This window comes from Pollachius pollachius, assembly GCF_949987615.1.
Source record: "Pollachius pollachius genome assembly, chromosome: 1".
NCBI lineage: Eukaryota > Metazoa > Chordata > Actinopteri > Gadiformes > Gadidae > Pollachius > Pollachius pollachius.
In genome coordinates this window covers 26,614,459-26,638,598 of record NC_136934.1, presented here as the reverse complement: position 1 = coordinate 26,638,598, position 24,140 = coordinate 26,614,459, and the positions used below count along the sequence as shown (strand labels likewise).

General features: G+C 43.1%; 2 protein-coding genes across 2 annotated transcripts in view; both read left to right on the top strand.

Annotated features, from left to right (window-relative positions):
- coro1ca (coronin, actin binding protein, 1Ca) overlaps window positions 1–19,898 on the top strand; it is a 65,435-nt gene extending 45,537 nt beyond the window's left edge. The window contains exons 3-11 of the mRNA XM_079751557.1: window positions 6,738–6,860; window positions 8,928–9,057; window positions 11,881–12,062; window positions 12,461–12,580; window positions 13,706–13,810; window positions 13,928–14,073; window positions 16,240–16,297; window positions 16,474–16,713; window positions 17,232–19,898. Of these exons, the coding sequence (XP_079607683.1) occupies window positions 6,738–6,860; window positions 8,928–9,057; window positions 11,881–12,062; window positions 12,461–12,580; window positions 13,706–13,810; window positions 13,928–14,073; window positions 16,240–16,297; window positions 16,474–16,713; window positions 17,232–17,351 (1,224 nt within the window). The 3' untranslated portion in view covers window positions 17,352–19,898. The remainder of the gene's footprint in view (window positions 1–6,737; window positions 6,861–8,927; window positions 9,058–11,880; window positions 12,063–12,460; window positions 12,581–13,705; window positions 13,811–13,927; window positions 14,074–16,239; window positions 16,298–16,473; window positions 16,714–17,231) is intronic.
- Window positions 19,899–23,187: 3,289 nt separating this feature from the next.
- On the top strand, window positions 23,188–23,928 carry tmem119a (transmembrane protein 119a; the record flags this gene model as incomplete). The annotated part of the gene is made up of 1 exon (XM_079757207.1): window positions 23,188–23,928. The coding sequence occupies one exon, from the start codon at window positions 23,188–23,190 to the stop codon at window positions 23,926–23,928; it is 741 nt and encodes a 246-aa protein (XP_079613333.1).
- Between the last annotated feature and the right edge of the window lie 212 nt (window positions 23,929–24,140).

Sequence of the window (24,140 nt, the reverse complement as noted above, 5' to 3'; positions counted from 1 at the left end):
GTTGTCAAAATCAATAGTACATATCCACAGGCCACAGATTATGTCCAATCATCATGACTTGCCACTTGCCAAACTTGCCATATATGATCTTCAGACCAAGCTGAACAAATGTGTTTAACAGCTTTTTCAAATTCAAAACCGTTTGGCCGTGACAGGCAATTAAACTTGATGGCAAAGTAGCCAAACAGGAAGTAAGCCTGTTCTCAGCATCTCTTTAACAAATCATAGCCAAACTTGGTACATAGACTCATGACGAGACCTTTGACCTCAGGGGGACGAAGTGAGCTCATATCTGCTGCAAGGCCTTCATGTATCCAAACCAGTCGCATAATGCTGTAGTTCATTCCACCAGCTGTCGTCATTAATAATTACTGAGACGATCATCATGTAGCCACCTAGCCGATTACGTCTGTCCAGTAGAATTAGTTTATTGAGTCCTATTCTGCTTGACCCCGACATTGCTGCTCGCAGCTATATTTATTATTATTTATTTATTTATTTTCTCACAAAATGGGCCATATCTCAAAAACGACATGGTCAAAAGTTAAGAAAATTGGCAGGCTTGTAGAACTCTTAAAATGATTTGGGGATACAGGTTCAAAATGCTGTACTAGGTAACTGTGGGACTATATGGTTAGAAATTCCTAGCAATAAGGCTAAAGACGGCAGAGATGTACATTTTAAAGAGAAATAGATGCATATCTCCGATGTTTAAACACCTCTAACATTTCTTCAAAAAAACATAGGCTCTGCTGCTCGGCCGAACATGGCTACAAAGGGTGGATTCCATAGTATACCCATGCCAAATTTTAAGTCGATATCTGAAAATAAAAATTGGATGCATTTGTTTGAAGTTTCCTTTCTGAGCCGCGGCCTCTCTACAATGCAGGCTGGGCCTTAAAGCGGTACACACGTAATTTCGCAAACATCCGTTTGACAGTGGATTTGGACACAGTATGCTTTAGAAACATGGGTGGTGATTGTTTTGATATGTTAAAGGGATACTTCACCGGTGGAGATATGAAGGTTATATGAAGTAAATAATTCTATGTATTATAAATGTGCAAAAAAATAAGACAAAAGAAATCGGTTTATTCTAGCCCGAGAAAAGGCAGAAAGTGGTCTCTGGCTCAAAGGAAGAAATCCTCCAACTACCACAGTGCATTGTGCTCGCTGCACCACCCGCCTGTTTCCGTTTGGAAGGGGAAGGACCCATTATACTAGCGCGAGCAAACTTTGTGTAAACATATCCCCATGACATGTTGACTAGTTTAGACTTCTGCTCTCGTTTTTTCAAAAGCATCATTTGTATATTACTGTACAGCATAAAAACATTTGCTAATTACAGTAGCTCAGCATATCTTTTCTCCCCAGTTGAAATAAGTGTCTATCTTATACCGTAGGCCTACTTTACTATAACAGCACTTGGGTTAGTAAACAAATCCCAACAACAAACATGAATTTGAAATTTTGTTCGTGAAAAAATAACTATAAGAACTATTTACAAAAATAAAACGTGTAGGGTGCGATTGCTAGAGTCAAAATAGTCACAGCTCACCTTGAGCATCTACTGTCTCCTGGTAGCCACGGTACTGCCCATCTGGTGCTGGGTAATTAGCTGTTATGGTGGACAACACAGGAAGCCGATACTGTCTAAGAAAGAAAGAGAACAACATTAGCAGAGCAAGATGAATTATGCCTTGAGTAGCCTATACAGCATTACACAGACTTCAAGCTAACGTAACTTAGCCTATGCTCTGCCAATAGGATCGGCTAATTTCGGATAACTTCATTGTCACGTTCCCCGGGACTCAAAGCTATTGTAGCCAATGTGTTATTAAAAAAATCAAACACTTACTCTATGCTCAGACGTCTGTTTCTCCCGGCGGGCTTTGGCTGGCGTTTCCAGTTGACTTTCTGGGTCCGGAAATATGTATCCAATACCCAACAGATGAGGCGTAAAGCCTGGGTGAGAGGTTACACACATGGCCCTGTCCTCGCCAGATTCAGCCATTTATTCTGGAAGAAACTGGCATCGCTGAAATTCGCTTCAGCACAGGGACTCTGTGTTAGTGTTCATAGGCGAACAGAGCAAACAGGTACACCACCAGTTCACAGTTCACAGCCGCAGCATCCTCCTCCTCTATTCGTCTCATTTCTTCCTGGCAGTATTCTGGCTCGTACAAATAGCCCTGAATGTCAGAATCCAGCAATAGATTTTCAAAATCCCCTTTGGCTGTTTCCCATTGCAAATTTGCTTCTGCCATGGTCGGAGGTTTGTGTCGGTCATGTTCTTGAGCTAAGCGCTGAAGAAAAAGGGCAGACATTGTGTTTACACCTCGTAAGCGAGCTCCCGGCCCCTCATTCCTTATTGGCGGGCTTACAATTTTGCGGAAGCATTGTTTTGTAGTCCTCGGCCCTTCTAAAAGGCAAGCAAAGTTTTAATGAGATTACGTCAAACGCATCATTTGACGTCATTTCAGGAGAAATTTAGATCAGCAAAGCTGGGCTAAGGGAAGACTGGGTTAGTAATAAAAAAAACCTTTTTTTTTATAATGATAGGTAACGCCGGTTCTGAATCAGTGATTTCAGCCCTTTAACTTCCGGTAAACCCGCTCATAACACTTTTTCACAACTTTGAACTTGCCCAATTTAAGGAAGATTGATATTTGTAACGAACTGAACGTTTAATTCAGTTAGTTATCATCTAAAAAAGTTAATAATATATGTTATAATATGTTTTCTTGATGTCTTTGAATCTGTCAACTTTCCTGTTTACAGCTCGATAGGATTGAATGTCGACATATCAGAATTGGTTCCTTGCGAATCACACAGCACCCATTGGGAACTATTATATTAAAGGTCCCATGACATGCCACCAGGTATGAGTGTGATTAGCCGTTTTGGAAATCTGCCCCTTGGATAGATCAGTCTACCAGCCTACCCAGTATACTGTAGCAAACATTGCTCATCTATCTGTCATACATCTAGGTGGACACGCCCACCTGTGATGTCATAAGGGGCAGATTTCCAAAACGGCTTGTAACGCTACTCACACCACACTTGGTGGCATGTCATGGGACCTTTAAACACGGAACAAAATTGAATCTTTGACGTGTTTTGTCTATCTACTACTCGCCTCGGGTGCGACCAGCTTTACATGATTGAAGTTAGTCGAATTTCATTCGATTAAGATTTGCTTTGTTTGAATACAGCCGTAGAAATTATCTTTGTTTTGGTTGGAAATATTCTGAATAAAGAAGGGCTAGCTAACCGTTGGTTAACTGCCAGCCTAGCTTTAATCTTGCGATTGGCTAACTCCAGTTTAAGTTTAATCATGGAAGTTGGCTAGTATTGCAATCTGTTTACAAGCCGGGGATTGACACTGACTTTTTTTTTTTAAATTGACACTGACATTATGAAATTGTCAAATTATAGAAGCGCGTATAGAGCGTCACTCGCTACGTCTTTCTTTCTTGATACAAATGTTAATTCTAAACAGCATTTTACACAGTAGCCTGTAATAGGAAATGCTCAAAGGTAAATCAGTCGTTAAAAACTGACTAGCTTTTTATGGGGAGAGAAGCAACGGTGATGGACCTTTCTAACCGCCTTATTCATTGTTTCAGTCTGTAAAATGCTAATAAAATCAAATGTATTTATTAAGCACATTTAATAACAAGGTGAGGGGGGGGACTCTTATGTTTTATTTATGTTTTTGTTATAATGCAGTAGGAAATAAACGATGAAATAAACGATGAACTAATGCCTGTATGTGAAGTGTGTATGTGTGATTGCAGTGACTCAGCTGGATTTGCATGCAGCATAGGTGTAATTGTAGTGGATTAAGGAGCCCAATTTATTAGGGCAACAATTTGGAGTGATCCAAGGTCCCTTTCCCTTAAGTTTGGTGTGATGCTGGGGCGATCTGAAGCCCGCTGCGTTTGCTGTAAGAGTCCATATAGAACTATCTGAAGTGGTAATAAAATTGATTTCTGTTTTCTTTTCTTTGGCAACACCCTTTGGCGATAAGTGGAAATTGTTCAGATAGGCACCAACGGTGGATCGCCACCGATACCCAGAGCCTTACATTATTGATCATTCTGCAAATGCATGCTTTCATCAGTTATGACCCAAGTATTTTTCAAGAGAGACCTTGCTGATTGGGACACAAGCACAAACACACACATAGACACACACTAAGGTTTTGTCAAGATTCCTTTTTTCTTTTTTTCTCTCTCCCATACCTTTAATTCCTCTCCCCAAGCAATAAGCCACGCGAGGCAGTGGTTTGCAGTGGTTTGCAGTGGTTTGCAGTGGTTTGCAGTGGTTTGCAGTGGTTTGCAGTGGTTTGCAGTGGTTTGCAGTGGTTTGCAGTGGTTGGCTTTTAAGCCAATCAGAATCAAGGACCTGAACTATCCGTTTTATAATAAGCATTATATATGGCTCTTGGTTGCCACACAGGTCATTTTGAGAAGCAGTTTCAGTGGGAAATGGAGCCATCTACCCCGCCAGCTTGAGAACAGCAAAAGCATTGTATTTCATGTTTTTTCTCAATGTACTGCATGTATGCATATAGTTTGAGAGTACATACTTTTACCTTTCTACCTAGCTAATTCATGCAAATATTAACCGCCTAACTTTTTCATTTTCCATGATTAATCTACAAGAGAAATCTGTCTGTTACATAATTTACGATTTAAGAGTTCTTGGATAGTTTGTTGCTGCTAGGGCTCTGCAGGCTCTGCATGCAAAGCGAACCACCAATCACTGATCATGTTGATCAGTTTATGATCAGACAACAAAAGCAGTCATAGAACAAATCTTCAAAATAAGCCAGCAATAAAGAAGATGAATGGACGTCACTTGAATGGAATTGTTTTGGTTATAGAAAAGACGATGTTGACCAAAAAGCCAAAATCCCAATGCCAAGCCAACAGCCATCAAGCCATCTGAAAGCCAAGCAAAGCCTAAGCAAAAAGCTATTTTGGATGACTTTCACAGTGTTGCAACATACGAGAAGAGTTCTTAATGGATCTATGCCGATGAACTCTGCTTCCCAGTTCTTTTTTTTTTAATTTACGGTATTGATATGGACCCATAACCTCAACCGGGAAATTTACATTTACGTTTTATATTTAGGGCATTTAGCAGACTTTTACCCAAAGCGACTTACAACGGTTAATTCACACATTGACACACCGACAACGCAGTCCACCAGGAAAGGCGCCAGCCAGCTCATCAGGAACAGTTAGGGTTAAGTGTCATGCTCAGGGACACCTCGACACTCGAGGTGGAGGAGGAGCCAGGGATCGAACTAGCAGCCTTCCGGTTACCAGTTAACCTGCTCTACCTCCTGAGCTGCACACTTTGAATTTGATCCTTTGGCATGAATGAGACCTCCCTTGTGGCCGTCGGGTGACTTAAGGTATATGCCTGCTATATCACTTTCTCTTCTGCTTTAGAGAAGCCCTGTGACAGTCAGTTCAATACAAAGACAACCACTCACCAGTCACTGCATGCATCGTGCTGTATACTGTGAATGATGGCTGACAAGCTGTTCTGTATCAGGGTTTGTACTTTGCAAGTCTTTGGGAGCTTTGAAATATTAGTTATTGTGTAAGTTGCATTGTTCTTTTGGTCATTGTTTAGTAATTACCATTGAAATTTGTCATTAGGGTTTATTATGTGTTATGGGTATGTTTGCCAAACAAACATCCAATGATGCATTCTGATACACAAGCCCTATAGCTGGCTAAGGCTGTAATGTACGCTGGTGATGGTTGCTGACATGGCTCCTAAGCCAGGCTTGATAACTTTTGAAGGAGAAACAGGAAATGGATCCTGGAAACCTGGGAAAACAGGCTGAGTCATTTCCTGGCCGTCTGGACTTCACATCATCCTCTGGTGTTTGTTTTGGCCGGAGGAGGGGTGCTTGTTTTTTACATCATAACCATTGTACATGATCACTTTAATCTCAAGACTTTCCACACACTTTGGATCTTATCGATACCTCTCCAATACCTATCATTACTATGAGAAACTAGTCTACCCTTATCAAATGGACCACTTCATAGTTTCACGCTTTATGTTGATTCCGCTTGTAATGTCTATATTTTAAAAAAGGTACTTCTTCCCAGAAGACCCAAGCATTGTATCTTGGTAGCCTCATTGTTGCTTTATTATTTAATACATGGATGTTTGTATAGCATTCATCAGGTTCAACAACCATATATACCGGTAATAGGTGACAAAGTCAACAGGGTTTGTAGAGGATAGGCCATGGTTGTGGTTTTGGGCCCGGCTGTGGGCAGGGAAAGCATTAGACTTTAAATAGGGCCACGGTGACATCATCTCCCTGAGTCCCTGACCCTGTGTTGTGGCTCCAGAACAGTGCACAGGGTGTGTCTCGTGCTTGCGACTCCAACATTGTTTTCAGGAGGGAGAGCAACGCCTGGCTCTTCTAGCTCCTAAGGGCCAAGAGGTGTGTGTGTGTGTGTGTGTGTGTGTGTGTGTGTGTGTGTGTGTGTGTGTGTGTGTGTGTGTGTGTGTGTGTGTGTGTGTGTGTGTGTGTGTGTGTGTGTGTGTGCGCACATGTTTTCTGGCTGCATATTTTGAAATTAGAACATAGACTTAGAGGAGCGCCTGCTTTTTGGGAAATTAAGACTAAAGTAGCGGCCTTCAAGTTTTTAATTAATTTTTTTAAGGTTTTAATATGAAGTATGCGTGTTCCGCAGACGGGCCGAATCGACAAATCCTACCCTACAGTGTGTGGCCACACCGGCCCTGTGCTGGACATCGACTGGTGTCCTCATAATGACCAGGTCATCGCCAGTGGCTCTGAGGACTGCAATATCATGGTAAGGACCCTGTTAAGCTCATCAATATTGCCCAACTACATTTAAAAAAGGCATGCCAAAGGAAATCAAACAAATTAAGGATGAATAATATTACCGATCGAATTAAAAGGATATTCTTTGATCTGCTTTAAAAGTAAGCATCCTCCCATCCGAATACCCTGTTTTCTAACACGGAGACAAACTAATGCAGTCTCACTTTACCCCCCCCCCCCACACACAAACCCCGCTCCAGCTCATTTAGCTTTTATGAAATGAGGTCTCTTACTATAAGCAGAGAAGTAGAGCGGGAAGTGCAAGGTAATGTCTGGTATCAAGCATAGTAGTCTTGCCAGCCTTGTATAAGCATGACACTTTTGGGTAAATTGGAATCGGGCTGAACTAGTGGAAATCAATTTATATCCACAAGGTGACGATTACACACACACATGCAAACATTCCCTCAATACGCTAAGCTACTAGCCTCGCCAGGACACTCTGGTTTGACAGTGAAACATAGACTTGCAGCCCCAGCATGGCTGCCGTCTGTCGCTTCTGGATTAGATTAGCTTCAATGCGTCATCCCAATCCAAGATATAGGAAGGCTTTATGTTTTCTTCAGGCTGAGGCCTGAGAGATCAAGTTCACTCATTTACAATATGGTGGCTTTGGCTCTACTGTAGAGCCACTTCCCCACCTGAAAGCCAAGACCCCTGACCTGATCAAACAACAGCAGTTCCAGTCAATGTATGCAATGTCCCTCCTCCTATTTATTTTCAGTTGCAGAAGTTGCCATGTCAATGGCTCCTCTCTTTGAGGCCACTTGATACCTGCAACATAAATGTCACCTTCTAAATGGGCTCAGTTCCTCCATGTTTTGGTTGGATTAGGAGTTTTTTATTAACTATAGCCTATGTCCATACTGGGATCGTATGTAGAGTTCTGAATGAGATGGGTGGCATGCAACGTACCTCCCATGTTCCATAGAAGCTGTGCAACAGTATATCCTTTTTCTATGGACAATTTTCAAAGTGTGCGTGAGTGGGTGGGTGTGTGGGTGTTAGGGATGGGCAAACCTATTCTTTTCCGGGAATCAGTTCTTTCAGTTCCGTTCACTATCACGATTCCTTCGTTTGATTTGTTCGTTTGATTCGTTCATTAAGTCAGATGGTCTCGGAATCGGATATTATGGAATAAATGTTAATCAACATGCATGTAGCCTACTACTTTCTAATGTTCTGGAGAAATTACCCAGGTGAAGTGTAAATAATATATATAAAGCATGTACGTGCCTTTTTTCTTCATAAATATCCATAATACATAATGGGGTGCAGTAAGAATTAAATGGCGTCTTCCAAGTAGCACTAATAAGCAGTGAAGCACGTTAGCAACTAGACTAAACAAGACTCGTAATGGTAGGTAAAAACAATACTTTATTAAATCATGCAATTGTGATGTAGAACAAAATAAAAAGAAAACATGTAGTGCTTGCATGATATTGAAGCCTACAGCGGTCGTTAGTTAACTTGTGTGGTGGTGCCTAATCATTTGTTTACCCATGGGCCATGGCAACGCAATGTGCTCTTATTGACTGAATAGATGAGAACGTTTTAGACTCAATCAATATACGGTCGGGGAGACAAAGCTCTGTTCGTTTGTATATTTTATTTGCGTGACCATAATTTTGTTATATGTTTAAAAAAAAAAGGAAAAAAGAATCAGTTCTCTTGTTTTGGGAATCAGTTCCTGACGTTCACCTTCGGGATTTGTTCGTTCTGACCGAATCGTTCGCGACCAACCCATCACTAGTGGATGTGTGCGTTAGTGTGTTTCTAAAATGTCTGCAGACTTTATTCTTAAATCGCTGCTGCCCTCTTCAGGATATTGCCTGCAACTGAACTTGACTCTAAGATCTGCCACAACATGATCACATTATTTACCAATTGCATTTATTATATATTAGTTAAATTATTACGTTTTTTTTTTACTTACTTTGCTAAGGTCAGCGGCAAAGGTTGACGTGACTTAAGGGTTGCTACGACCTTCCCAGTGTATTGTCTGACCCGTGATCTGGGCTCTGTCGATCACCAGGTGTGGCAGATACCCGAGAATGGCCTGATAACCGCACTGGAGGAGCCAGTGGTGGTCCTGAAGGGACATTCCAAGAGGGTGGGCATCATCTCCTGGCATCCCACCGCACGCAACGTCCTACTCAGCGCTGGTCAGCCAAGCTTCTCTTCTTTGTTGTGCTCTAAATCAACCTCCCAGCCCTTGGTCTCTTGATGCTTTTCTCTGTTCACCATATATTAATTATTCCTTACATTACGTTATGTCCATTAAAGATAGCACTGAGAGAGTGTGTATGACTGGGCAAGTACATGTGGGAATGGTCATAGTACAATGCACTGCAAGTACAAGTGGGTGAATGGTTGTAGCACCAGTTACACCAGATACAATTACATGTTACAACATGTCTAGAAGAAGGTTGTTGCATGGTATCCTGCTGCTGCTATGTGCCGTACCTCAATTCTCGGCAGGATATCTAACCGGAGAAAACGTCAGCCACCCTAAATCCTCTGCTCGACGCTGCTACCCATCCAATCTGCGCTACTCACTGCTCTCTACCTGCACTGACCTCGAAGTGACTCTGGAAGTGCTAATCAGCGGTCAAGAAGGCAGACTCCATCTCGACCTACGCATCCCTCATGACTCTCCACTTCCTGGCCCTTACAGAGACTTGGGTCACTCCAGAGAATTCTGCCACTCCAGCTGCCCTCTCAACCGTCTACTCGTTCTCACCAACCCCAAGACCATCATGGCGAGGAGGAGCGACTCAACTCCTCATCTCGCCAAAGTAGTCCTACCTGGTCCTTCCACTGGAACACTTGACCAGATATGCATTTGAACTCCACACTGTCACCCTTCCTATCAAGCTCTACATTGTGGTGATCTAACGTCCTCCAGGTCCCTTCTGTGACTATTACTATTCGATTTTCTCTCTACTATCCACCAAGGAAGCTTCTGACACTCCGCTATCCTCCCTCTCCTCCTCTTTGGACTCCCTCTGTCCCTTCAACTCCAGACTAGCGCAATCCGCTCTCCCCCTTCCTTGGCTGTCCGAATCTCTGCGGGCTTGGAGGGCAGAGCTACGGGCAGCTGAGGGGAAATGGAAGAGATCAGACTGTCCTAGCTGAGCTCTCTCACTACCTTCACCTCCTCTTAGACTTCCTCCATTGTGTCAACAGCCACTTCTGCCTTCTACCTAACCAAAATCAACTCCTCCGCCTCCAATCCCAGGAAACAGTTTTTCATGTTCTCTTCCCTCCCCCCTCCCCTTCCTTCCACCCTCACAGCCGTTGACTTTGTTACCTACTTTACCCAGAAGGTGAAGGACATCAGCTCCTCTCTTACCCCTGCCATCATCCTCCTCCCCCTATCCCCACCTCTGTTTTTATCCACTTAATCCCTCTCTCCGCCAAAGATGTCAACAGAATAGTTAAGTCTAACCAGGCCACACCCTCCTTGACCCAATCCCCTCATCACTCCTCCAGGCCGTCTCAAGCAACATTCTGCCATTTCTCACCGCCCTAATCAACTTCTCCCTCACTTCAGGACTTGTTCCAGCGTCCTCCCAAGACTGCCAGAATCAAGGCGCTCCATAATAAACCAACCCTTGACACCCCCGACATCCAGAATTACAGACTGATATCTCCTCTTTCATTCCTTTCTAAAACACTGGAACGTGCCATCGCTAACCAACTGTCTTCCGTCTATCTCTCAAACAAGCTGCTTGACCCCCATCAGTCAGGCTTCAAGACCGCACACTCCACTGAGACAGCCCTCCTCGCGGTGACTGAGTCATTCCTATCACTGCTACCCTGACGACACTCAGCTATTCCTCTCTTTCCCCTCCTCTGACAGCACCCTAATTGCAACACGCATCTCAGAATGTCTGGCAGACTTCAACACTTGGATGACTGCCCAGCACCTGAAGCTTAACATCAACAAGACTGAGCCCCTACTTATGTCAGGAAAAATATGGCCCTCATGTGGACCTTACTGGTCAATGTCGAGGTCATTGCAGTATCTCCATCACCCACCGCGAGAAAACCCTGTGTGGTACTGGAAGATCTGTTATACTCCAGTGATTGATCCAGTGATTGATCTAGTGATTGCCCGATCCTGCAGATTTGCCCTCTACAACATCCGCAGGATCCGGGCCTTACTCATGAGGCAAGCAGCTCAGCTCCTGGTCCAAGTGCTCGTCACCTCGTAACCTACCTAAATTCTACCATGTCCGTGATCTCCACTGGCTCCCTGTAGTAGCTTGCATCAGATTCAAGATGATGGTACTGGCCTTCAAGGCGGTCAATGGAAATGCCCCTGCCTACCTCTAAGCGTTCGTCAGACTACACATCCCAGCTCAAGTGCTCCGCTCAACAACCTCAGCTTGACGCCTGGTGACCGCCATTCAGAACTCTGACCGCCATTGCTAATAGCAAGCAAAGGTTGATCATCAAAGACAAAACTCTTCTCTGTTTTGGCACCGCAGTGGTGGAACGAGCTCACTGCCGATGTCAGGGCTGCAGAGTCGCTCAACAGCTTCCGCAAGACTCAAGAGTCACTTGTTCAGAGTTCACCTGGACTCTGCATAGCCTCCCCCCTACCCCCCCTCGCCCCTCTTATGCACTTATTATATGTTTTACATCTGGCACTTATTGTGTGTTGTACGTCCTTGCACTTAAAAATAGTACTTAGCGTTGTGTAGCATCTTATCCTAGCTATTTTTGTTTTATACGAGGAATTGGTTAACCTGGTGATTGTTAGTGCTTTGCACTTGGTTCTATGAACATCCTTACTGGAAAGACAGCAATATATTGCTTATCTTTCCTCTGACAAAAGTACTCATTGTAAATCGCTTTGGGTAAAGCGTCTGCTTAATGCCCTGAATGTAATTCTAGATGTAGCAATGATCGTAGTACCATACACTGCAGACAATGTATACTTTAGTGAAATGTCCCTTAGTATTTATGCGTGTGGCCAGGCTGCGACAACCAGGTGATAGTCTGGGACGTGAGCACGGGGGAAGCCATGATCACCCTGGAGGACATGCACCCAGACGTCATCTTCAGTGCCTGCTGGAACCGCAACGGCAGCCTGATCTGCACCGCCTGCAAGGACAAGACCATCCGCGTCATCGACCCCCGCAAGGAGACCATCATCGCCGTGAGAGCAACCTCTTTTCCCCCCTCCATCCCACAAACCCAGAAACATGATATATCAAAACTAAGGCTGCAACTAACTATTATGTTCATTGTTCTTATCTTATTATATGTTCTGATAGTCATAAATATCTTAACTGTTGTTGCTTTATCTGACAAGCAGTCAAGAAAAACAAATGTATTCATTTTGTAATGATCCATTAGCCAGATATTTGTATTTCTAAAGCATTAAGCAGCAAATGTTTGGTATTTGTACTTGATAAATGACACAGAGAAATAATAAACTATAAATTAATCGATTAATTGATTAATCATTGCAGCCCTAATCAAACCATTATGGCTCTGTTGTTTCTACCCACATTCTTGTTCTAACTGTTTCACTTCTCTACCTGAACCTGGTAGGAGAAGGAGAAGGCCCATGAAGGGGCTCGGCCAATGAGAGCCATTTTCCTGTCTGACGGGAATGTCTTCACCACGGGTTTCAGCCGAATGAGCGAGAGACAACTGGCCCTGTGGAACCCGGTAGGCAGCCAAACTCCTCCACACCAGACCCAGCCAATCAATGAACACCGATGTCTCCCAAGAGGCGGAGCTCTCTGCTCTGCAGACTTTGTGTTGAGTCGCTCTTTAAAAAAAAAAAAAAAAGTTTTACTTTAGAGGCCTATAGTGAGTAACAGTGACCGCCCCCTTTTAGAACAGCCCTGGTTCCGGAAGTAAATTGCCCATTCATTTTCACCGTTGACCTTTCGTAAAATTGCTGTATAAAGAGTTTTAATCCTGGAACCAAGCCAATCGTTTGTCAAGGTAGTCGTGACCATAAAACGTTTGATTTGGGGCAAAAAATAATTTGGAAAATGGAAGAAAAGGCAAAGGTACAAGACTGTACATTATTTTTGTGAACGAGAGAAGGAACCCCTCATCCCATAAAAGTGGTTCAAGCCCAATAGTTGAGTGCGTATCTTGCATCTTATTACTTTTATCATTATTATATTGTTTATATTTTTAATACAAGTTGTGTCATATATTCTGTGTGTGTGTATGTATAGTGTTTCATATAGTGTATAGCGTTGTCATCGACATGGTACGTTCCTTCGTTCCTGAATGCAGTCACTGCCTAATAACGTTGCTCGTTATGTGTATTCAGTCTAGTATTCTAGTTACGTATTTATTCAACATTATGTAGTCCTAGTTTTTATACTACCAACATTACTAAAAAGCACTGCTAGTGGTATATCATATATTTTTACTTTTATTTTTTATCATATATTATATCAACATATTTTCAACATGTAGAGCTCATTTCCTCTACAGCTTGCACAACAACTCTCTAACTTTCCATTAATCGAAGGGAAATCATGGTTGCTGTGGTACACGATTGAGTTCAGTAGCAGTAGCAGTCATCCACAGCTTGACTTTTGCGGGTGCAGTAAACATTTCACGGTAATTGCAAGCTCCACCAATCAAAGACATCGTTTCACACTTTAGGATTATGGGTAATGTAGTGGTTTCGAAGACATCGCAAATAAAACGTGTTTTTCTAAAACCTAGATGTTTACGTCTTTAACACTGTCAGTTATTCTTTATTAAATCTTGCAGGAGTGAACAAGATTTCAAACGTAATAGTTAATGTCGTTCCTGTGTTCGTAGGAAAGCATGGACGAGCCCATCTCCGTGCACGAGATGGACACCAGCAACGGAGTCCTTCTGCCCTTCTATGACCCCGACACCAACGTGGTTTACCTCTGTGGAAAGGTACCTGACCGAGGAACACGGACACAACATGCCCCAGAAGCGAATGATGCCGTTGTCCTCTTTGTATTTCCAGCAGTGGACCCAGTGGTCACCAATAAGTGGATTGTGTTTTAACAGGGCGACAGCAGCATCCGCTACTTTGAGATCACAGACGAGGCGCCCTTTGTCCACTACCTCAGCACCTACACCACCAAGGAGCCCCAGAGAGGGATGGGCTACATGTCAAAGAGGGGCCTGGATGTCAACAAGTGTGAGATCGCCCGGTAAGACACTTCTGTTCTGCACCCCAAGTCCAGGAGATGGGCTGAACGGATATAGGGACTGACTTGACTTCATCAGCAGGAGGCAGTGTTAATCCATCCTTTAGCTGGGAGGGTGTGTAGTGGGTGGATGATGGGTGTGATTGGATGTGTGTAGTAGTGGAAGATGGGTGTATAGTAGTGGACGATGGCTGTGTAGTAGTGGACAATGGCTGTTTAGAATAAAGCTGTCAATCTTCCTCTATAATCCCATTCAAATTTTATTCCTTATTATTTTTAATATTGAATTGATTATACATATCAAGTATGTACCTATACACTGTATACACAGGCTTATGGATTGTCAAAGCTTCTATTAAACGCTCTGTCCAATAAACCATTCTTTCTTGCCAAGTTAATAATAGGCACAATTTACAAAAGGATAATCCATTAACGCTGCCTATTGACAGCGTTTATATAATTAGCTGCGTGGTGATGGACAGCACTGACTCAAGACTCATCTTGTTGGGTCCTTACATTGAATGCGATTATTTGTTTGGGGGATCTTTTGCGAAAAGGCAATATTAAGTTTATTGCAACAAGGTAGATTATTTACAATCTCCCCAGTGAATACATCTGTTAAACCAATCCCATTCGGGTATCTTTGTCACAGTCATGTTGGACACTGTAGGATATGGCAGAGGTAACTGTCTATTTATCAGTTTCCTATGTTGTGTTGAGCATCCTGGTTCCTGGTCAGCAACCCATCGGGACATACATCTTGGTGAAAGCACGAAGCGTAAGATCGTCTTCACTGGGCTATATAGGTGGAGGATTACATTTGTCTGGAGCAATTCACCAGCACAATTAAATGAATTTGCCACATATTCGCATCGCGGCTGATTTTTGACGTGCAGAAAAACTTAATTTTTCATTAGGCTTAAGGTGACAAAAGCATTTAGTTTTTACGTGGGGCGAGATTAGCTTACGTTAGCCAAACACATTTACAAAATATGAAAGAATAAACATTTTAATATTAATTTAATATTTGATTAGTATTCTTTTTTTTGTTGACTATTCGCCTTATACTTAACTCCCGAAATTCAACACCCTGTGTGTAGTAATTGATTGTGGCTGTTTCTCAATTCAGGGGACGCATCCTTCGAAGGACGCGGTCTATGAAGGTGTGGCCTTCATAGACCGTGAAGGCCGGACCAAAGGCCGAACAAACGTTTTTAAATGAGACGGTCTGGCCTACGTAGCATTTCAAGTTTGCGTAACAAGCCGGTAACACCCTATACCTTGCGTGATGACGCGCCGCTCCTGTCACCTAGCAACCCTGACAGCTGAGGTTCAAACCAGACGGCGGAGGAGAAATATGGAGACGTTTTATATAACCCACTAAGAGATGTCCACTTTCACTTAGAAGTCCACTTCTTACTTTATTCTTACTTTTATTTTATTGTATTTTATTTATAATTTTCTATTTTTTATAATCTTATCTTCTATGCTTGTAATTTCTATTTGTACAGAGCACCTGGAACGAAACAATTTCCCTTTAGTTTACCTTATATGGATCGTGTTAATGAAATTGAACTTTGGCAATAAAGTTACAAATTTAAAATAGTCCCAACTTTATTTTAATATAAAAAAATGTTTTTACATAGTTTTGTCATTGAATATGTTATTTGCTGCAACTGATGCTTCCGCTCTTTCTGACGCCATTTCTGAAAAAATCCATTGCGCAATAAATCTTGGGATACGTTGGGCCGTGAAGGATCCAGCCGGTGGATCCTTCAAATCCGGGAAAAGAAGGCCACATTTGTCGCATTTGAGGGAGCCTTCGAAATGGGACAGCCTTGATGCACGCAGTGACGCAATCAGCCTTCAAATGCACCCTTCCAAGGATGCATCCCGTGAATTGAGACACAGCCAATGTGTGTAGTAGTTGAGAATGTGTTTGTAGTAGTGGATGATGGGTGTGTGTGGATGTGTGAAGTAGTGGATGATGGGTGTGGAGGGTGTGTGTGTGTGAGTGAGAGTGTGTGTAGTAGTGGATGATGGGTGCGTAGTAGTGGCTGATGGGTACGTAGTAGAAGATGATGGGTGCGTAGTAGTAGATGATGGGTGCGTAGTAGTGGATGATGTTTGTAGTAGTGGATGATGATGTGTGTGTTCTTGTGTTTCCAGCTTTTACAAGCTGCAGGAGAGGAAGTGCGAGCCCATCATCATGACGGTGCCCAGGAAGGTGAGTTCAGCTCCAATCGTATGAACAGGAAGTTCCCCCTGCTGGCCTCTTGCTGCTCCAGCCCAACAACACACTCGTTTAGCATGGAGAACAGCCCAGTGTCATCATAGAAAAGGAAAGGCCAACATGATGAGCTTCCTCTTACGCTGTGGTCCTTAACGGTCCCCCTTCCACAGTCTGACCTGTTCCAGGACGACCTGTACCCCGACACGGCGGGGCCGGACCCGGCTCTGGAGGCAGAGGACTGGTTTGAGGGCAAGAATGGAGACCCCATCCTCGTCTCCCTGAAGAACGGCTATGTCCCCGGCAAGAACCGAGACCTCAAAGTGGTCAAGAAGAACATTCTGGACAACAAGGCAAAGAACATGGAGAAGACGGGACCCGCCACCAAGACCTCAAGCCCCATTCCCTCCATAGTGAGTTGTGTGTGTCTGAGTGTGTGTTTCAGTGTCAGGGTGTGTGTTTCAGTGTCTGGGTGTGTGTCTTGTCTACATTATCCCAGTGTGTTTTGAATTTAGTTTCCACTGTTTAAAATAACAAAGCTGTGTCTTTATTTAACATGTTCTCTCTCTCTGGGCATTGGGCCATCTTGCTTCTGTACACTAAATGGAGCCCTGCTATTGGCCCCCGACATTGTGCCGCTGCGTCTTCGTTCATGGGCATATACGCTTTAGGGGGCAGGGCAGAGGTTTTGTAGATGTTGGTAAAGCACGTCTCTGAGTGCCCACAACCTCCTCCCTAAGACCCCGCCCTGCCCTCCCGCCTCTCTCTCTCTGTAATTACAGCCTGCTTCTCAAAAGTCTGTTAACTGTTTAGAGCCTACAGCAGAACCAGAGTTCAACTGACTGGAAATACATCGGCCATGGTTCTTCTGCAAATGAATGTACCCAAACTGGTTTGCTGTTATTAATCCCCCCCCCCACTCTCTTCGCAGAAGGGTGAAGCCAAGCTGGATGAGATCTTGAACGAGATTAAATCCCTCAAGGAGCTGGTGAGCAGTCAGGAAAAGAGAATCATCCAACTTGAAGAGCAGATGTCCAAAATTGTCATTTAAGGGTTTGGTCCCGTCCTCCCTACACCCCCCCCCCACCCCCACCCCCCTCATCATCCATCGAACCCACTACAATTCAGGACTTTCCATTGGCTGGGCGGTGGGCAGGACTAGTCAATGCCAAACTCAATGACGGAGTTCTTCCCCAAGCCTGCCTAGCAACATTCCTGATTTATTATTATTTTCTTAACCAGCCCCTTACCCCTCCTCAGTCAGCGCTGAACGAATCCCAAAGGACTCAAGGCAAACTTTAGAAGAAAATATGCTTTCTTTCTTTCTGGCTATTTTCTCTTCCAATTATGACCAAGATCACACTTTTTCGAAGTGGATATGTTTTGTTTTTTTTCTTTGCTTTAATTTCTTCTTTCTGAGTCGGTGACAGTATTTCATCAACCAAAGCACGCATTCTGTTGCCATATTCAAAGTTGTCTTGTTTACACCTTTTTGACAGTATTTTTATTATATATTTCTTTGCGGGAACATTCCAAATGTATAGCCTAGGACTCAGTGGTGTATTCTGATCAGTATCGTTCATGCATAATTCAATCTTTAGAGGAAGAAGTCACTATGATAGGCAGAATTAAATCCTTCAAATAATTCAACCAAACTCAAAGTAATGTGCCACACTCACAAACCTGATAACTTTTTGACATACGCTGACGACATCCTTCGTGTTGTGATCTTGTTTTAAACATACTGATTGGACATATGTAGACAATCCATTGTGTCCATAATAGGGCAACCAGCACCTTATGCTCATAGAATTAATGATAAAAAGTTTTGAAGTTATTTCATAAGCTATTGTTTTAGGCAAAGGAAAAACATACCATGAAAACATACCATAAAGCTGACCCTAATGCAGCCTTGGGTACTGTCGCTGTCCCCACTCTAACTTTAACTAATTCCATTCCCACTTTGTGACTAATAATGCCATTGGGAGACAGGGAGCCGGTTCAAAATTAAATTCTCAGATATGTCATTTACTTTTTCTTTTAAATGCTGTAACATTCCCCTTGGTTTTTGTGTTTGTATATCTGGGCTTCTTTACTGGGACTCTCTTCTTTCCATTCCTCTGGTCAAATACTTCATGTTCTATCCTGTCCAAACGTGAATTCATGCAAAACAAAGTTTGTTCAATGTCTCGACCCACCTGCATCAACTGGCAAATCTGTCGAGAACCCGTTCAACAGTCTTGAGGCGTCAGTCGTGCCTCATATCTTTGGCCTTCTTTGTGCGTTCTCAAAAAGATGCACCTCATTTGTTTCATGTTAAATGCTTATTTTTCATTATATCTGTAAGCAGCTAAATTTGGGAGGGATTGGTTATGAAGTATTCATGCCAGAATGTGACAAAGGCATACCTATTACTGCAGCCAATTGAATCATTGGGTCATTGCTTTGCTGTTCTTTTCATCGCTCCATCTGTGCTTGTATCCTGCATTGCACATTCCACTCCTTGCTTATTTCTGTTATGGTCGTTTCCGCAAATGCTTCAAATTCCAACGTACTAGTTGAATTAGTTTAGGGGTAAATGTAGGTGTTTGTCCAGTTTTAATTGTCTTGATGGATTTGCCAAAAAGGATAGAAACTCGGTCCTGATCGGATAGAGGGGTGGTGAGCCAGCTTGTGGTTTGCTGTCGATTGCCTTTTTAAAAGTGTGTTACCACTGTTGAGACAAGGAAGTGCCATAGTGCGGGTTGTCCAGAAATGGGAAAGACTGAGGAACGTCGGTTAGATGAAACTTTTGGTAGATGCAACCTAAACTTCCTTTTGAGGCACACACACAGAAAATGACCATGGAGCCAGCAGTGTTTATATTGACCCAAACATTGACTCTTATTTAAAAGCATGGCGGTCTTGATTTCGTCAGTGGATTGAACATTCTTGAAACACATTGTAGACCAGCTGTGTTGAGCACAGTAGAGTTCTTATATCAATGCAAGGTTTTGTTGGCTCTTTTTATTAATGCAAGCCTGTCACTCTAATACAACTCCACAATCCAGGCAGCAATGGACCATTCTGGTCCTGATTGACTATTGTTGATCTGATTATTATTTTTAAATGTGTCACCTGTACCCAGGAGACGCATAGACTTGAAGTCTTACTATTGGGCCTCGCAAGGAGAAGCAGAAGGTTAGTTTGAGAGATGGGTAGTGAATAGTTGATCAAAAGGGACACGGTAGGTTGATAGATTGATGAATGTGTATAATGAAAGGTCTGGGATAAATGAGTGAAAGCTGTGTAAATAATGACGATCTTTTTGTGCTGAGGAGGGGATTTGTATGAGAGTTGGGTTCTATTGGGTTTTAACTGTCCCCCCCCCCCCCCCCCCCCCCCATCCATATCTCCCGTATGTGTGTTCCTACACCGTGCCATAATACATCATGTGAGTGGAGAGAACAAAATGAATTGGTTCTTCATTTTAAGGCATTATGAATATGAACCAGGATCAGTAATCATGTCGGAGGCTGGCTCAGCATCTCTGCTCAATATCCCTGCTTCAAGTATCGATGTTGATTATAAGAAAGTTAATAAAGACATTTTAAGGGTGGATCATCAGTGTTGTGTTTTTCAATATCATTTTTTTACTTTTGTTTATGGTTACTTTTGTATATACATGTTTGATAAATCTGTTATTTATTTAATTGAAATGATCAATGTTGCAAATGAATTGGTGACTAATCTATATCTTTAACTGATTCTTTAGATGTGAATATTCTGAAAGGTGTACTTAGTACTTGATACACCTGTTATAGGATCAAATTAATGCAAATTACAGCTTCCAGTTCTGCTCCCAACAGGAATCGATTTCTCTTCCAGACTCCTACCAGCTGACGCCTGCAATGGACCACATGAAGTGCATGTCTTCACTTGGTACATGTGTTTCTGAATTTAACCTCCCTGTGGAAGGATCCTGTACATGGCCAGAGAAGTCATACTGTAATCACAGGGATCTAATTAGAGAGGGAAAAGAGAAGCCTAGAGACTCGCCCTGCAGGCCCAGGAATACCCATTGCTGTTCTACTGCTGCAGAGTACAGTAAAACCAAGACGAACACCATAACTTTAACCGTTAACCGGTCAAATTGTTGTTTTACTCCCCTACCCCCCACACACACATTCTTTAAGATCCTAAAGAAGGATACATTTGTTAAGTTTAATGTAAGAACATGTAAGTTGTAACTTGCACATTTCCCCTGCAAAAGCTATTATTTTCCTGTTCAGTGCCTACATCTCAGACGGCATGTCTGAGATAAAGCACACACAAATATTCCATCTATCTTGACCAGTTTCGTGTGAAGCAAGGGCATAGGAACCGGGGGGGACGGAGGGGACGTGTCCCCTCCAATATTGGAGACAGGCGCATTTGTCCCACCTAAAAATGATACCGGGGGGAGAAAAATATTTTATTTTATTTTGAAAGCGTAACACAGCGTCTTTTCACCGCTTCTTATTCAAAAAAACTGGATGATTGAGCAATTAAAGAATTGATTTGATATTTATCAGTTCATTACTGCCATTCAAAATGTGTTTTCCTTTACATTTACAAATGTATCTTTTTAGTAGAATAAAATATATTTGTGAATTTTTTCAGTGTAGTTAATTTATGACATATTTCTGTTCAAACCATTAACGGATCTGTCAGGTTTCCGATATGTGTCCCCCCCCCAATGTTAAACTCATTCCTATGCCCCTGGTGTGAAGAATCATGTTTTGAGTCCCCACTGCTCTAGAACATTTAGAGGTTAGTGGATGTGTTATTAAAAAGAAAAAGAGGGAGGAGAGTCTGGAAATAGAGGGATGGAGCAGAACGAGCTGGGTGGATTCTTCTTGTAACCTCTTCCCCAGCCACATTTCTCCTTCCATCCCTCTCTCTGCCGCTCCGTCAGCTTGTATTCTAAGAACAAAGCGAAAGAATTCTGTACCGTAAGTATTTTCACTTTTTTCTTATTTTTCGATTCATAGAATTCAGGGCAGTTTGGTGGACACTTCTGTTCAAAGCTTTCTACAATAGTGAGGAATCCAGTGGGATCCAACAGTAGGCTGTGTTGGTCCTATGCTCAATGATTAGGACCATATTGCAGACCATATTGTCACAATATAATACTTGGATCATGCTTGTTCTATCTTTTTTTTTCAGGATTGTTAATTACCTTGTTTTGTTTGATGGTATGGTATTTCTCTTTAACTGCAGCGGTTGTGCATGTTTTAATTGAATGAATTTGGGTGTAATGGGATAATTTCGGTATTCCACCAGATCTTTATCTGTCTTTGAGCAGGTGTTGTCCTCACTAGATTCTCCCTGCGATTCCGTAGATTTTCCCTGAGAACTTAAGTTTACACCAAAGACAAGCCGGTAATGCTAAACAGAGACAGGTCAGTCTGGTGAATAGTGAACCGCATATGGACCGGGATCCCACCCATGTTGTCCAAATGAAAAACGGTTTCTCCTTAGTAACCTCAAGCGAAAGGAACTGGTATTGAAGGGGTCAAGTAATATTTTATATATATATAAAAATATATATATATATAAACAAATACACTTTATAATTCCATGTCAAATATAGTTGAATAGGACCGGTGTAACATGGTGGAATCTGCCTGTTGAAAGCCTTAATGTGAAGAACCTACCATGATTTACCAAGAGATAATTACAGGGCTAGAAAAAAGGCCTTGCTTACACAGGGCTAGGCTGCTCTCACTGTACAGCGGTAAGAGAATGAGGCCTACCTTCTAGTTTACCCATTCATAATGCATACATTGTGGCCACACAGCGAGACGTCTTCCAAGAAGATCAACATAGCAGTGAGTACAGTCCTAAATGTTGGCGATTAGAAGGCTGCATATCACAGGCAGCCATGTCTAATTGCACACTATAGGTAAAGGCATTGACTGTTAGCAACGGATAATAATAGAACTCTAGACTGAGGCTTTTAAGTAGACTTAATTTAACAATAAATAAAGAGATAGATCGAGATAAACAGCAAAATCAAATGTCACACTATCATTGTTGCGAAAGAAATTCACTGCCTCTCAACCCTAATGCTTAAAATATATATTTCATTTTACAATTTAATTTCTATGATGTTCTAATTCCATTTTCACAAGGATTTGCGTTATTTTAAACTATTAACAATTAAACACCTTGTTCTCTACTGTATGCAGGAATGGCCTGACTATTGTTGAGTGTGTTCTGATGCAGCTGTTGCCCAGTGGTAAATATAGAGGCTCTCTCGCCACAGGTCTCCCACGCCTCTCGTCTCTGCTCCTTGGAGAATATATAGTTTCCTCCTTGCTTTGGTGTGGTGGACGGTGGCCTCCCTCTTCTACAAATTATAAACCCTTCAATCCTAAACTCAGCCTCCACCCCAAAATAAATAATGACCGCTTACTGACTACAGGCAAAAAATAGATTTGATACAACATGGAAAATGTTAGTAAAAAAAGAGAAGGATTTACCTTCTTTCTTTCTTTTTTACCTGTGACCAAGAACCAGAACACCATAATTTTCCCAGAATATGCACACTTTTCTTGGTCTTTTCTTATGATGCATTTCACATTAATAAGCTGCGGTATTGGATTCAAAGCTGATCGATTTCAAGTGTCATAATCTAAATGGTAAGGCATTTGGGTTACAAAATGGTTGCCTACAAATCCCTAGGGTCAGTGTTCTGGAGGAAGGCCATGTGTGAATTTGAGTCATCCACCTAGTAGCCACCCATCAGACCTGTGCTTCACAGGAGATGGAATGTTTGTGGTATTCCCAGCCTCTAAAATGAGCCGATGAGATTGAAACTTGAATTAAAACCCTCTACTCCTCGTAGGGCTCTGAAGAGGAGAATGATGGTGACCTCCTCTGGTTTCACGTGTGTTGCGGCAGTGCTGCTGTTTCTGGCTAGCGGCTGCCGCTGCTCTCCACTCCTCTTCAACGCCTCCATGGACGGAGGCAGCGGAGACGGAGGAGAGCCAGAGCTCCTGTTCCCCACCTCCTTCTCCACTAGGCCCCCGGCCCCGGTGGAGGAGGGGAGCGCCCAGGTCACCTCGGCCCCTCCCTCCCTGGTCAACGGCATCACCACCACCATGATCCGCCTCAAGGACTTTGTGCTGAGCCGTGTGGTGGACTTCTTGCAGGAGTACATGCTCATCATCATCGTAGTGGCCTCCCTCCTCATCGTCATGGTCTTCATCGTGTGCTGCGCCTCCGCCATGAGTCACAAGCGCAAGCTGGAGGCCTATAAGCCCCCCGCCGGCGCCCCGGCCTGGAAGGCCCAGGCCGCCGTGGCCAAGGCCAATCCTGTGGAGGAGTACCGGCCCTACGCCGTGGACCACGTGAAGAGCGTCCAGATCCAGAGTGCCATGGCCTCGCCCAAGAACCTGCGCATGCCGTCCAAGGCACTGGTGGGGGAGAAGGGCAGGGAGGGGAGGTCCTCGCCTCCCCAGGAGGTCCGAAAGGTGAGAGAGACGGAGGAGCCGGTGTTGGAGAGGAGGAGGGAGGAGGCCAGGAGCCCTAAGGATCGGTTGAAGCAGATAGAGGAGGCGCATGTGGTCTGCACCTGCCACCTGAAGAAGGCCCACCACTAAGGGAAGGCTCCAACTGGCTCTCTTGACCACCGTTGAGTTGAGGTAGAAAGATTGGAAGATTAAGTAGAATCAGAAAAAAAAAATAATAAATACATAGTGTGGCATTCATAGATGGGGAAAGATACCCGGATGTTTAGTGGAGAGCAGAGAACATATTCAGAGAGATGTATAAACAACAAGCTGAAGTTGTATTAGTGTAAAAGAGATTTCCT